The following is a 12,016-nucleotide window of genomic DNA, read 5'->3' on the forward strand; positions in this document are numbered from 1 at the left end:
TTTAATATAATAATATGATAAAAAAATAATAAAAAACTTATAAATAATGAAAATTCCAAGAATCAAACTAGCTCAAGCTTGAGAGAGAGATTAGGGGACAGAAGTTTTAATATAAGAGAAAACATTAATAATTTTTATTTTATTTTAAAAAATGACAAAGACATGACGAATTTTCATTTTAATTTAAATTATTTTTAATAAAAATAAAACCTCATTTTTTTTTATCTCTTAGTTAAAATAATTTTCAATAATTAGATTAATACTTAATTATTTTGATACAATACATCTATTTAAATATTTTAGTATGCATCTTTTTTAAGATGAGGGTAACATATGTGTTATGTTAGGTCCTTTAAACATCTTGTGAAGCAATCAAATTGATACCCTTCTATAAAAAAAAAGAAATATTTGTCAAAATAAAAAATAGTTTAGTTTATTTTACTTAAATATTTCAAACAAGGTGACTCATGGCCATCATGGGTCAGTTTGGACTTAAATCAAATGTTTGGCAAATCTAGTTATATATTTTATTATTTTATTATTTTGTCCAAAAGTCCATCTTCTTCTTTTTCTATTTTGCCGATGATTAAGGAGTTACTTGCTTTTCTAATTTACCTTTAATATAACTACTTTTTCTTTATCTTGTCTTAACCAACAAACCATACAAAAAAAAGTTATAAAAAAACACACTAAACAATTTTAGATACCCTTGTAACTATGTTAATTAAATAGATAGTTTAAATGGTAAGAATTTCGATTTCAAATCAACCTCAAATAATCAATACATTGTTATGACTTGTGAACCTAATGAACTAGTTGGAGCCTAATTGAAAACCCATATAGGATAAATTGGCTCACCATAAAATAGGGCATGATTGATGGGAGTGGATTTATATGGAAGAGACAAACCCTATCAACGGTCACCCACACCCAAATGGGTCCCATTCTATTTGGACCAACACAAAGTTATCATCATCTTTATTATTTCCATCCGGGCAGGGTAATAGGGCAGCTGGGCAGGTACTTTTTTTTTTTTTGTTGAGCTCAAATATAATGCAGGTAGTTAGTTCATCCACATATCATTTCCATTCTCTGCCGACTACCCCTACATTTAATACTACCAATTTCATATTCCATTGCATGATCAAGGCCAAAACCGTCATTTCCATAATTATAGAGAGTGTTACCATCATCATTATTATCATGAATCGACAGAAGATCATTGTCATTCTTCTTTGGGGGCGTGATCCCAAAAAAGTTAGTGAATCAATGAATGAATGAATGCATTGGAATTTGGAGAACTCTATTAGCTTGAACTGTCTGCATTCTTCTTCTGTATTAGTCTTATAATCTTTCTCTCTATCTCTTAATCACATTCCAATTCCACAGAGGCCATGGATTTTCATGGAGGAATACTCAGTACTCTTCTTCTTCTTTTTCTTCTCTCTATTGCAAATGTATCACTTGGCATTACTGATCCAAATGATGCCAAAGTTCTAAATGATTTCAGAAAAGGGTTGAAGAATCCTGAGCTACTAAAATGGCCCATCAATGGAAACGACCCTTGTGGTCCTCCTTCATGGCCTCACGTTTTCTGTACAGGCGGCAGAATCACGCAAATTCAGGTGGCTAATCTTGGTCTTATGGGTACCCTTCCTCCAAATTTCAATCAACTTACTAAGCTCTACAATGTGGGTCTTCAAAGGAATTATTTCACAGGAAACTTACCCACTTTTAGTGGTTTATCTGATTTGCAATTTGCTTACTTGGATTTCAATCAATTCGATTCCATTCCTTCAGATTTTTTCCATGGTTTAAACAGTATTAGGGTCCTTGCTTTGGATAATAACCCTTTTAATTCAAGTACAGGATGGACTCTACCTGATTATGAAATGCTGCAGGATTCTCTTCAGTTGACGAATTTTTCATGTTCAAGTTGCAATATTGTAGGTGGGTTGCCTGATTTTTATGGGAATTTGCCATCTTTAATGTCATTGAAACTATCGTATAATAAATTGTCTGGTCCAATTCCGGAGTCTTTCCGGGATTTGTCACTGCAAATTCTATGGTTGAACGATCAAGATGGAGGTGGGATGACGGGTACGATTGATGTTATTAAATCGATGACATCTTTAACTGAAGTATGGCTTCATGGAAATCAATTCACGGGTTCTATTCCAGATGAAATTGGCGATCTGACTAGTTTAAAACAGCTCAATCTTAATGGAAACAAACTCGTGGGTATGATTCCATCAAGCTTAGCTTTAATGGATCTGCATTTGTTGGATCTGAATAATAATATGTTAATGGGTCCAATTCCAGAGTTCAAATCTGTCAATGTTTCATTCTCTTCCAATTCTTTCTGCCAGAAATCTCCTGGTCTTCAATGCTCCGACGAAGTTACATCACTGTTACAGTTCCTCCGGGAGATCAATTATCCGTCGATTCTTGCATCTGATTGGTCCGGTAATGATCCTTGTCAAGGTCCATGGTTGGGAGTGGGTTGCAATCCACAGGGGAATGTTTCTGTTCTAAATTTACGTAAGCAGAATGTTAATGGAACGTTGAGTTCTTCCCTGGGGAACTTACATTCGCTGATGGAGATTCATCTTGGGGAGAACAATCTTTCCGGTCAAGTGCCGGAGAAATTAACCCACTTAAGAATGTTAAGAATGTTGGATATTAGTGACAACAATTTCGCTCCTCCTTTACCGTTATTCCCTGCCGGCGTCAAGATCATCGTAAATGGCAATCCTTTACTGGCCGCCGACCGGTCTCTTCAATTCCCTCCACCGAAATCGAAATCAAAACCGGAGTACCCGATTGGCGTTTTGAACTCAACTGGGTCTGCCCCGACTCTAGTTGAACAACCTCGACCAGGAAAAAGCAAGATGAAAACGATTTTGATTCTGATTGCAGCTGTTTGTAGTGCAGCTTTGATTCTTCTGTTTGTTGTGTTTTACTTAAAGAAGACTAAAAAAGAAGCTTCTAAGGACGCCATTGTTATCCATCCTAAGGAGTCTTCTTTTGGAGTTGATGATAACATGGTAAAGGTATCTGTTTCTAAACAATGTATTCAAGATGGAGGAAGGTTAGCCATCTCTGTTCATGTCTTACGAAAAGTGACAAATAATTTCTCTTCCGACAATGAAATTGGGCGAGGCGGATTCGGCGCAGTTTACAGAGGCGAAATGGAAGATGGAACTAGAATAGCAGTTAAAAGAATGGAATCGGGTGTGATTACTAACAAAGCATTTGATGAATTCGAAGCTGAAATCGATGTTTTATCTAAAGTTAGACATAGAAATTTAGTATCTCTTCTGGGTTATTGCGTTGAAGAAAAAGAAAAGCTTTTAGTTTATGAATACATGCCTCAAGGTGCATTAAGCAAACATCTTTTCCGATGGGAAAGCTTTGAAGGAATGGAACCACTTTCATGGACAAAAAGACTTTACATTGCTTTAGATGTCGCTAGAGGAATGGAATATCTTCATGGCCTTGCCCATCAAAGCTTCATTCATCGTGATTTAAAATCTTCAAACATATTGTTAGATGATAAGTTCAGAGCCAAAGTATCTGATTTCGGATTGGTTAAACACGCACCTGACCGTGAAAGATCAGTCGTCACCAGACTCGCCGGAACATTCGGATACCTTGCACCTGAATACGCCGGTAAGAAATCTTTTTTGGTTTAAAATTGTAATTTTTGATTGATTGATTTGATTTGATTTGCAGTGACGGGTAAGATAACAACGAAAGTGGATGTGTTCAGTTTTGGAGTAGTGTTAATGGAGATATTAACAGGTTTAGTAGCTCTAGACGAGAAACGGGTAGAAGAGAAAAGGTATTTAGCAGAATGGTTTTGGAAAATGAAATCAGACAAGGAGAAATTGATGGGTTCATTGGATGTCGTCGTGGGAGGTCCGATGAATGGAATAGAAAGGGAAGTGATAGTGGAGGAGATGTTGGTTGTGGCTGAACTGGCTTGGCATTGTACGGCGAGGGATCCGATTCGTCGACCTGAAATGGGTTATGCTGTAAATGTGTTGTCGGCAATGGTGGAGAAATGGAAGCCATTTGAGGGAAATGGGGAGGAGATGATGATGATGATGATGGAGGTGGGGGAAGATGATCAGTATTCTTTGCCGTTGCCGGAGTTGTTAAAAGGGTGGCAAGAATTGGAAAGTAGTAGAGATTTGACGACGACGACGGGGAGTTTCAATTTGGAGGATAGTAAGGGGAGTATTCCGGCTAGGCCGACTGGTTTTGCAGATTCTTTCAATTCAAATGATGCCCGTTGATTGATGATGATGTTATAATTATATGTATTTCTTCTTGTATGGTTACTACTGTAATTGTTATAGTTGTTTTTCTTAAGCTAGTTTCCATTAATGGAGTTAGCTAATTGTTAACTGTTAAGCTAGTTTCAACCAAGAGGTTTTCAGGGTGCAATTTGTTTAATAGGATGATCCGCTTGCCCCCGAAATGACCTGAACCAACTGGGAAATCTCAATACGTTGGGTCTTTCCATAGAAAGCCCTAAGGGCGCTATCTTTTAGGAGCCCAAACTATGTGAATGAATAAATCCTCCTCCGAGTGGGGATAACATTTCTCTTCTGCATGTTCATGGAGTTTTGAAAAATCCAAACATCTCCGAGATAGAGAGGTAGGAATTTATCGAACGAATATGATTACAAATTGAGAAGAATCGAGGATATCGTATAAAAAGTCACCTTTTCGAACTCTGTTTGTAACTCACTAGAGGCCCGGAAAACAAAGAGAAGATGTGTACGAACGAGATATCCAGCAACAAGAAAAAGGAAAAGGATTGAATAGAGGAACTCCCAAACATTTGGCGATCTCAGATGTGTGGTGACTCATTTTTTCGATGAATCATTTCTTCGGACGATCTTATTGAAAAATCGATGTCTTACTCCATAACTTTGAGGGAACAAGAGAACAATAGCCTGACAAAGGGTCTGGTCCGATTCAGGTGCCCATTTAATTTAGGTATCAAATAGAACCCATCATTGATTTGAGATATTGATAAGTGAATACCCAGTCTTTTCAATGCTAGGCATAATAAGTATAAATAAGGACTTCAAAAATATATCTTTTCGTCCTATAAACTTTATCAGTGTTTTCGCAACTCAATCATTGATTGATGGCATCAAAAGGTTTTCTAGGATTTTCTTCTTAGATTTTACAAAAACAAATTAAAATAGAAATTCTCCCTATATAACATAATAAAAATTCTAACTATCATATAATTCATTTCATAAACTATTTTTTTTTCTTAAAACAAGATAAAAATGACCTCGAGAAAACTTTAGGGTTTTGTTTACGGGTTTTTTATTTTAAAATTAAGGATGAAATAAATATTAATAATGATGTATAATTTTAAGGAAGTAATAGTTATTTTTTTTAAATATAAAATTCAAACAGTTACTCTACTATGACATACTCTTGATAAAGATCTAAGATTAATAGAGAAATATAAAAATGAAACACAAAACGTAATACTAATTTTTTCTCCAATGGACGGCAAACGAACTGCTAAATGAGTATTTTGACTCTCTTTAAGACCATTTTTAACTGAAAAACCTATTTTTAAACTCATTTTGGTGTAAATGTTAAATCAAACGGTAATTTTACTCCAACCGAAAAACTCATTCTCAAACTCAAAAGAATATTTTATAATATTCTGTTACGGTTTGCTCACCAAAGCCTCGGTCCTAAAATATTTGCAGCACCCGTCTCTCGGCCCTAGTGTGCATATGGACCAGTTTATGTTTTTATTGAATAATTCTGTTTTGTTTCCTTTCTCTCTTATTTCTTCTAAACCGAATTCTATTATTTTGGAAGTAGTTGTAACGGAATACTCTTGGGTAATTCAGCCTCTTTAAATGCTGATGCCCACCCCACTTTTTGGGGCTATGAATTAAAGTTTGTGAAACTTGTCGCTCTAAGTTATTCTCTCGGCCCTTAACCTCTTTCTTGGACTACTAGGTATATTCTAGTGGTATTCTCTTCTCACCCCGGTTTCTTCTCCCTTTAACCTCAAATTCTCTCCTCACTCTATGTCCGCTACGTTTGAGTATTGAATTCCATCATTGTCCCAACAATCAAGAACCCGTTTCTTGAATTAAAGAACTCGAAAGGCTCGGTTATAGTTTAAAGCGTAACAATTGGTATCAGAGCTGGGCGATTCTCCAAATGGTAGAAACCCGCCAGCAAACAGAAATGGAAGCACTAAAGTTCCTAATTGAAGGATTGTCCTAACAATCAGCCGCTACGCAGGCCATTTTGCACCAACACATGACTGAATCGGCTGCCTTGCATGGTGCCCTTAAACAGCAGATGACCGAACTAAGCAATAATATAGACAGAAGATTCAATGTCGCTGAAGAAAGACTTGCAGCAATCGAAAGTGCCGCGTCGGGTAAGGGACAAGATCCCCGCGCTGACCCCGATGATCAAGATGAGCCTTCTTTCCACGGTCCTCCATTTAGGCCCCAGCACCCTGGCCAAAACCGCGACCACCATTATGTTCCTCCCACTCGGCTAACCAAGGTCGACTTCCCTAGGTTTGATGGGTCGGATGTCGAGGGCTGGTTGATATCCGCCGAGCAATTCTTCAGGGTGGACAGGACCAAGGATGACACTAAATTAGATATCGTCCCCATTCACTTTTCTAGCGAAGCAAGAATGTGGTACGGGTCATATCTTCAGAACCGCGACCAAAAGGAAGCATTGTCATGGGATGTGTTCAAAAGAGACCTCGTGGCGCAATTTGGGCCCTCTATACACGACACTCCAATGAGGCAGCTGATGAATTTGAAACAGGTTGGTTCGGTCCAAGAATATAATCTCTGGTACATGTCGATCTCTCAAAAGTTATTACATATGCCAAGGGACTACGTCATAGATTGCTACTTGTCTAGTCTAAGGGAAGAGATTGTGAACTACATCAGGTTGCGATTCCCAGATTCTTTAAACGAAGCCATGACCATGGCTAAGGTCCAAGAAGCAACGTATCGGTCCCTAATGTGCAACAGGCACTTGTACAACGCCGAAGCACCGTTGCTGCCCAAGCCATCGAGTATCAACACAGCCTAGCCGAGCACCAATACCGACTTCAAGAATTCATCATATGGGTCCTCTTCAAGTGCAAACCAGGGCCATGTTAAGCAATTAGACCCGGTCTCAATGGATGAAAGGCGAAAGAAGAGCATATGTTACTCTTGCAATGAAAAATGGCAACCAAACCATAGGTGTAAATCAAAGTTATTCATGGTCTCGGCCAATCAAGACGACCAAGAACCCGATCAAGAACCTGTTTTTGATGATTTACCTTCGTTGATCGGCCCAAGGGATGAACCAGCCATATCCTTACATGCCTTGACCGGGTCTAAAGCTTTTCAAACGCTCCAGATTCTTGGCAAAGTTGGGAACCTACCGTTAGTGATCCTGATCGATACAGGAAACACCCATAATTTTATCAATAGCAGGATTTTGGAGAAAATAGACCACAAAAGCATATCAACCCGGGTGCAATCGGTTAGAGTGGTCGATGGGTCTAATGTGTTATGCTCTAGTGTTTGTAAAGACTTGAAGTGGTCGATGGAAGGCAATGAATATCAAACATAAATGAAGGTAATTTCCATGGACGGATATGATATTGTGTTGGGCATTGAATGGTTGATTACTCTAGGCCCGTCATCTTGGGACTTCGAAAAACTGACCCTATCCTATGAGAAACAAGACAGAACCACAGTCCTAAAGGGGATTCCTCGGTCGTAGGCCACTTTGATGCATGGAAACCAGCTGGAAAAGACTTTAGATGAATGTAGTGTTGCTGCCAAAATGCAAATAAAGAGTAAGCCCGAAGGCCAAACTATTTCCCTCGCGACAATGACCTTGGAAGATATTCCTAAAGATCTAATTAGAAGCTATGGCTCCTTCGATGTTGCTGTTATGCTGGTTCGGGAAAAAGACTTGGCCTGGATTTTTGATAACACTATAGATTATAAGCGAAGTTGGAAGAAATTATTTTTGCACCAGGTGTTGGAGACATTGCAACAACAAAGGTCAGCTCTAAACAAAGAAAAACTTGACCTTGTGTGCATAGAAATTCCATACATGGGCGGAATGGCGAGGACCCCACCAGCAGCACTACTGAAACGATTCTGCCGAAAGATTTTTAAGAAGACCGGTCCTATGCGGCGAAGCTTGCTGAACATTCTGAAGCCCGACCGAAGCAATAGTCTTTTTTGAAGTTTCGAGGATGCACATTAGAGGCTGACCAGTCCACGTTCTTTTCGTCGAGGGCGGTGAACCTTGAAGGGAGAGATTATGTTACGGTTTGCTCACTAAAGCCTCGGTCCTAAAATATTTGCAGCACCCGTCTCTCGACCCTAGTGTGCATATGTGCCAGTTTATGTTTTTTATTGAATAATTCTGTTTTGTTTCCTTTCTCTCTTATTTCTCTTAAACCGAATTCTGTTATTTTGGAAGTAGTTGTAACCGAATACTCTTGGGTAATTCAACCTCTTTAAATGCTGATGCCCACCCCACTTTTTGGGCTATGAATTGAAGTTTGTGAAACTTGTCGCTCTAAGTCATTCTCACGGCCCTTAACCTCTTTCTTGGACTACTAGGTGTATTCTAATGGTATTCTCTTCTCACCCCGGTTTATCCTCTCTTTAACCTCGAATTCTCTCCTCACTCTATGTCCGCTGCGTTTGAGTATTGAATTCCATCCTTGTCCCAACAATCAAGAATTCGTTTCTTGAATTAAAGAACTTTCAGTTATAGTTTAAAGCGTAACATATTCTTCCTTATATTCACTTTTATAACTTTTTAATATCACCCTATATATTTTACAATATTATAAATTACACTATAATATTTTAATATTATCCTATTATTTTAAATTTGATTATAATTAATTATAAAAATTCATTAAAAATTAAAAAATTACAATACAAACTAAATTAAAAGTTATTCTTATAAATAAAAAGGAGATAAATTTTAAAATTTTATATTATAATTTTTGAACATTATTATAATTTTTTTTGAACATTATTATAAATTTATGTTATATAAAAAATATTATATAAATGAATTAAATTATATAGATAAATTAAAATAATAAATTATATAAATAAGTTTAATCTATGAAATGAACCTAAATTAAGTGTAGGGGTTAAATTTAAAAAATAAATAAAATTTTGAGTTTCTTAAAAGTGCAAACGCATATATGCGTTTGTAGGAGAGAGAAAATGGGGAAAACCCATTTTGGGTTTGAGTATTGGTATCGATTAGAGGAAAAAAGTTTTGAGTTTGGGTATTGTTATCGGTTGGAGATGGTCTAAGGCATCTCCAACCGGACTGTAAACGCAAAATACAGCTCCAGTTTTTCTCCAACCGAACCCTGCAAAATGAGAATGTAAACTCTCTCTCCAGAAAGAAACGCATATATATGCTTATTTCCCATTCATCGTACATAATTTTTTATAAAATTTTAATTAAGTCTTTGAAATATATAACCATTTTAATTTAAATATTAAACTTATTTATATAAATTATTTGAAACATTTCATAATTTTAAGATAAAAAGTTATAATATTTTTTAAATATATAATTAAATCATTAAATTGTATTATATTTAAATTTTTATCTAATTTATTTTATATTTATATTTTATTTTATATTTTTACGTTATATTTTATAACTTAAATTTTATAAATTATAAATTTATAATTTTAAATGATACGAATAAACATAAAAAATACATTAAAAAAATATTGTAAAAAGATATGTAATTAATTTTATCTTAATTTTATCAAAAGTATAAGAAAAAATTAGAGTTAAATATGTAAAGTTAATAAATATATAAATAATATTAATAATGTTAAAAAGTTAGTGTAAGAAAAGAATATTTTAAGAATATTCTTTTGAGTTTAGAAATATGTATTTGGGTTGGAGATGAATTAGTATTGATGTGACATGTAGGTTGGAGACGGTCTAAGAAGAAATGAGTATATGCGTATTTCAGGTTCATTTCACAATTTTTTTTTATAAACTTTTAAATAAATCTTTGAAATATATAAATACTTTAATTTAAATATTAAACTTGTTAATTTAAATTACTTGAAACATTTCATTTGATTCTTTAATTTTTAATTTTAAGATAAAATGTTATAATATTTTTTAAATGTATAACTAAATCATTAAATTGTATTATATTTGAAATTTTATTCAATTTATTTTATCTTTTTACGTTATATTTTTTTGTGTATGAATTATTGGTATATAATTAATTTTATCTTAATTTTATTAAAGGAATGAAAAAAGATTGAGGTTAAATATATAAAGTTGATAAATATATAGATAATATTAATAAGGTTAAAAAGTTAGTGTAATAAAGGAATATTATAAGAATATTTTATTAAATTTAGAAAATAAATTTTTGGGTTGAGCATCTCCAATTTATACCCAAACTCAAACCACTTTTTTCCTCTAACCGACATCCAAACTCAAATCCAAAATGGGTTTTCCACCATTTTCCCCCTCTTGCAAACACATATATGTGTTTGCAACTCAAAGTTTTTTTTTTTCTTTTAGTTTAACCCTTAAACTTAATTTAGGTATATTTTTTATATTAAACTTATTTATATAATTTATTATTTTTATTTATTTATATAATTTACTTAAATAATTTTATTCATTTATATAATATTTTTTATATAACATAAATTTATAATAATGTTAAAAATTAATAATAATGTTAAAAAATTATAATGATGTTAAATTATTTTTTTAGTTTGTGTATTATAATTTTTGAATTATTAATGATTTTTTTTTAATTAATTACAAACAAATTTAAGATAATGGGGTGATATCAAAATATTGTGGTGTAATTTATAACATTGTAAAATATATGGGATGATATTAAAAAGTTATAAAAATTGATGTAAGGAAAAATATTATAAGAATATTCTTTTGGGTTTGCGAATGAGTTTTTCGGCTGGAGAAGAATTACTGTTTGATGAAACATTTACCCAAAATGAGTTTGAAAATGAGTTTTTCGTTTGGAGATAGTCTTAGTGTTTGATGTGATGCTTACTGCATTTTGAGTTTAAAAATGAGTTTGTGGGTTAGAAATGTTGTAAGGGGTCACCTCCCATATATTAAAATGAGTAGTAAAAGTTTAATAATAATCTTTAGACTTCTATTATATTTACAACATCAACTTATGATTATGCTAATTCTATCAAATTACTACAAATTTAACCTTCTAAATTTTATAGTTAAATTATAGATAAATTATTACAACTCGGTACATATGCATTATCATGTTTACAACTCAATACATGGGCATTCTCATAATACATAACTTATTTTAGCACTCCCTCCTTAAGGTGAACATCCTTGATGTTCAACTTGGACAACAAATCTTGAAATCTACCACAATCCAATGCTTTGGTAAAAAAATTTAGCAATTTGAAATTGAGTAAAAATATGTTTGGGCAATATAAAACCCTCTTTAAATTTATCTCTTGTAATATGACAATCGATTTCTAAATGTTTCATCCTTTCATTAAAAACTGGATTTTCGGTGATATGAATTACAACTTGATTATCACATCACATCGTGATCGGTAGCTGCACATTTTTTTAAAAATCTGTTAGAATATAACTAATTCAAACAAGTTCACATACCGATGAAACAAGACTACAATATTTTTCTTCTGCAGTTCTTGATACCGTAGTCAATTTTTTTGTTTTCCAAAAAAAATTTAATTTCCTAATTTAATGCAGAATTCAGTTAATGATCTACGACTAATTAAACAATTTTCCTAGTCGCCATATGAAAAATACTCAACAATCTTATCAGATTTATAAGGTTAAAAAAGACCAAGATAATGATTACCTTTTAGATATCTCAATACCCTTAAAGTTGACTGCAAATGTAATGTATTTGGTTGATGCATATACCGACTAAGTTGCT

At 33.8% G+C, this 12,016-nt stretch overlaps 1 protein-coding gene across 1 annotated transcript; it reads left to right on the forward strand.

The window, feature by feature from the left end:
- The first annotated feature begins 1,111 nt into the window (after positions 1-1,111).
- Positions 1,112-4,459, forward strand: LOC124921195 (receptor protein kinase TMK1-like). Its single transcript, XM_047461821.1, has 2 exons — positions 1,112-3,672; positions 3,736-4,459. Exons 1-2 carry the CDS (start codon positions 1,395-1,397, stop codon positions 4,299-4,301), a joined length of 2,844 nt encoding a protein of 947 aa, XP_047317777.1. The 5' UTR covers positions 1,112-1,394; the 3' UTR covers positions 4,302-4,459.
- The last annotated feature ends 7,557 nt before the right edge of the window (positions 4,460-12,016 follow it).

Source organism: Impatiens glandulifera, chromosome 1 (assembly GCF_907164915.1).
Source record: "Impatiens glandulifera chromosome 1, dImpGla2.1, whole genome shotgun sequence".
In the NCBI taxonomy this organism is placed as follows: Eukaryota; Viridiplantae; Streptophyta; class Magnoliopsida; order Ericales; family Balsaminaceae; genus Impatiens; species Impatiens glandulifera.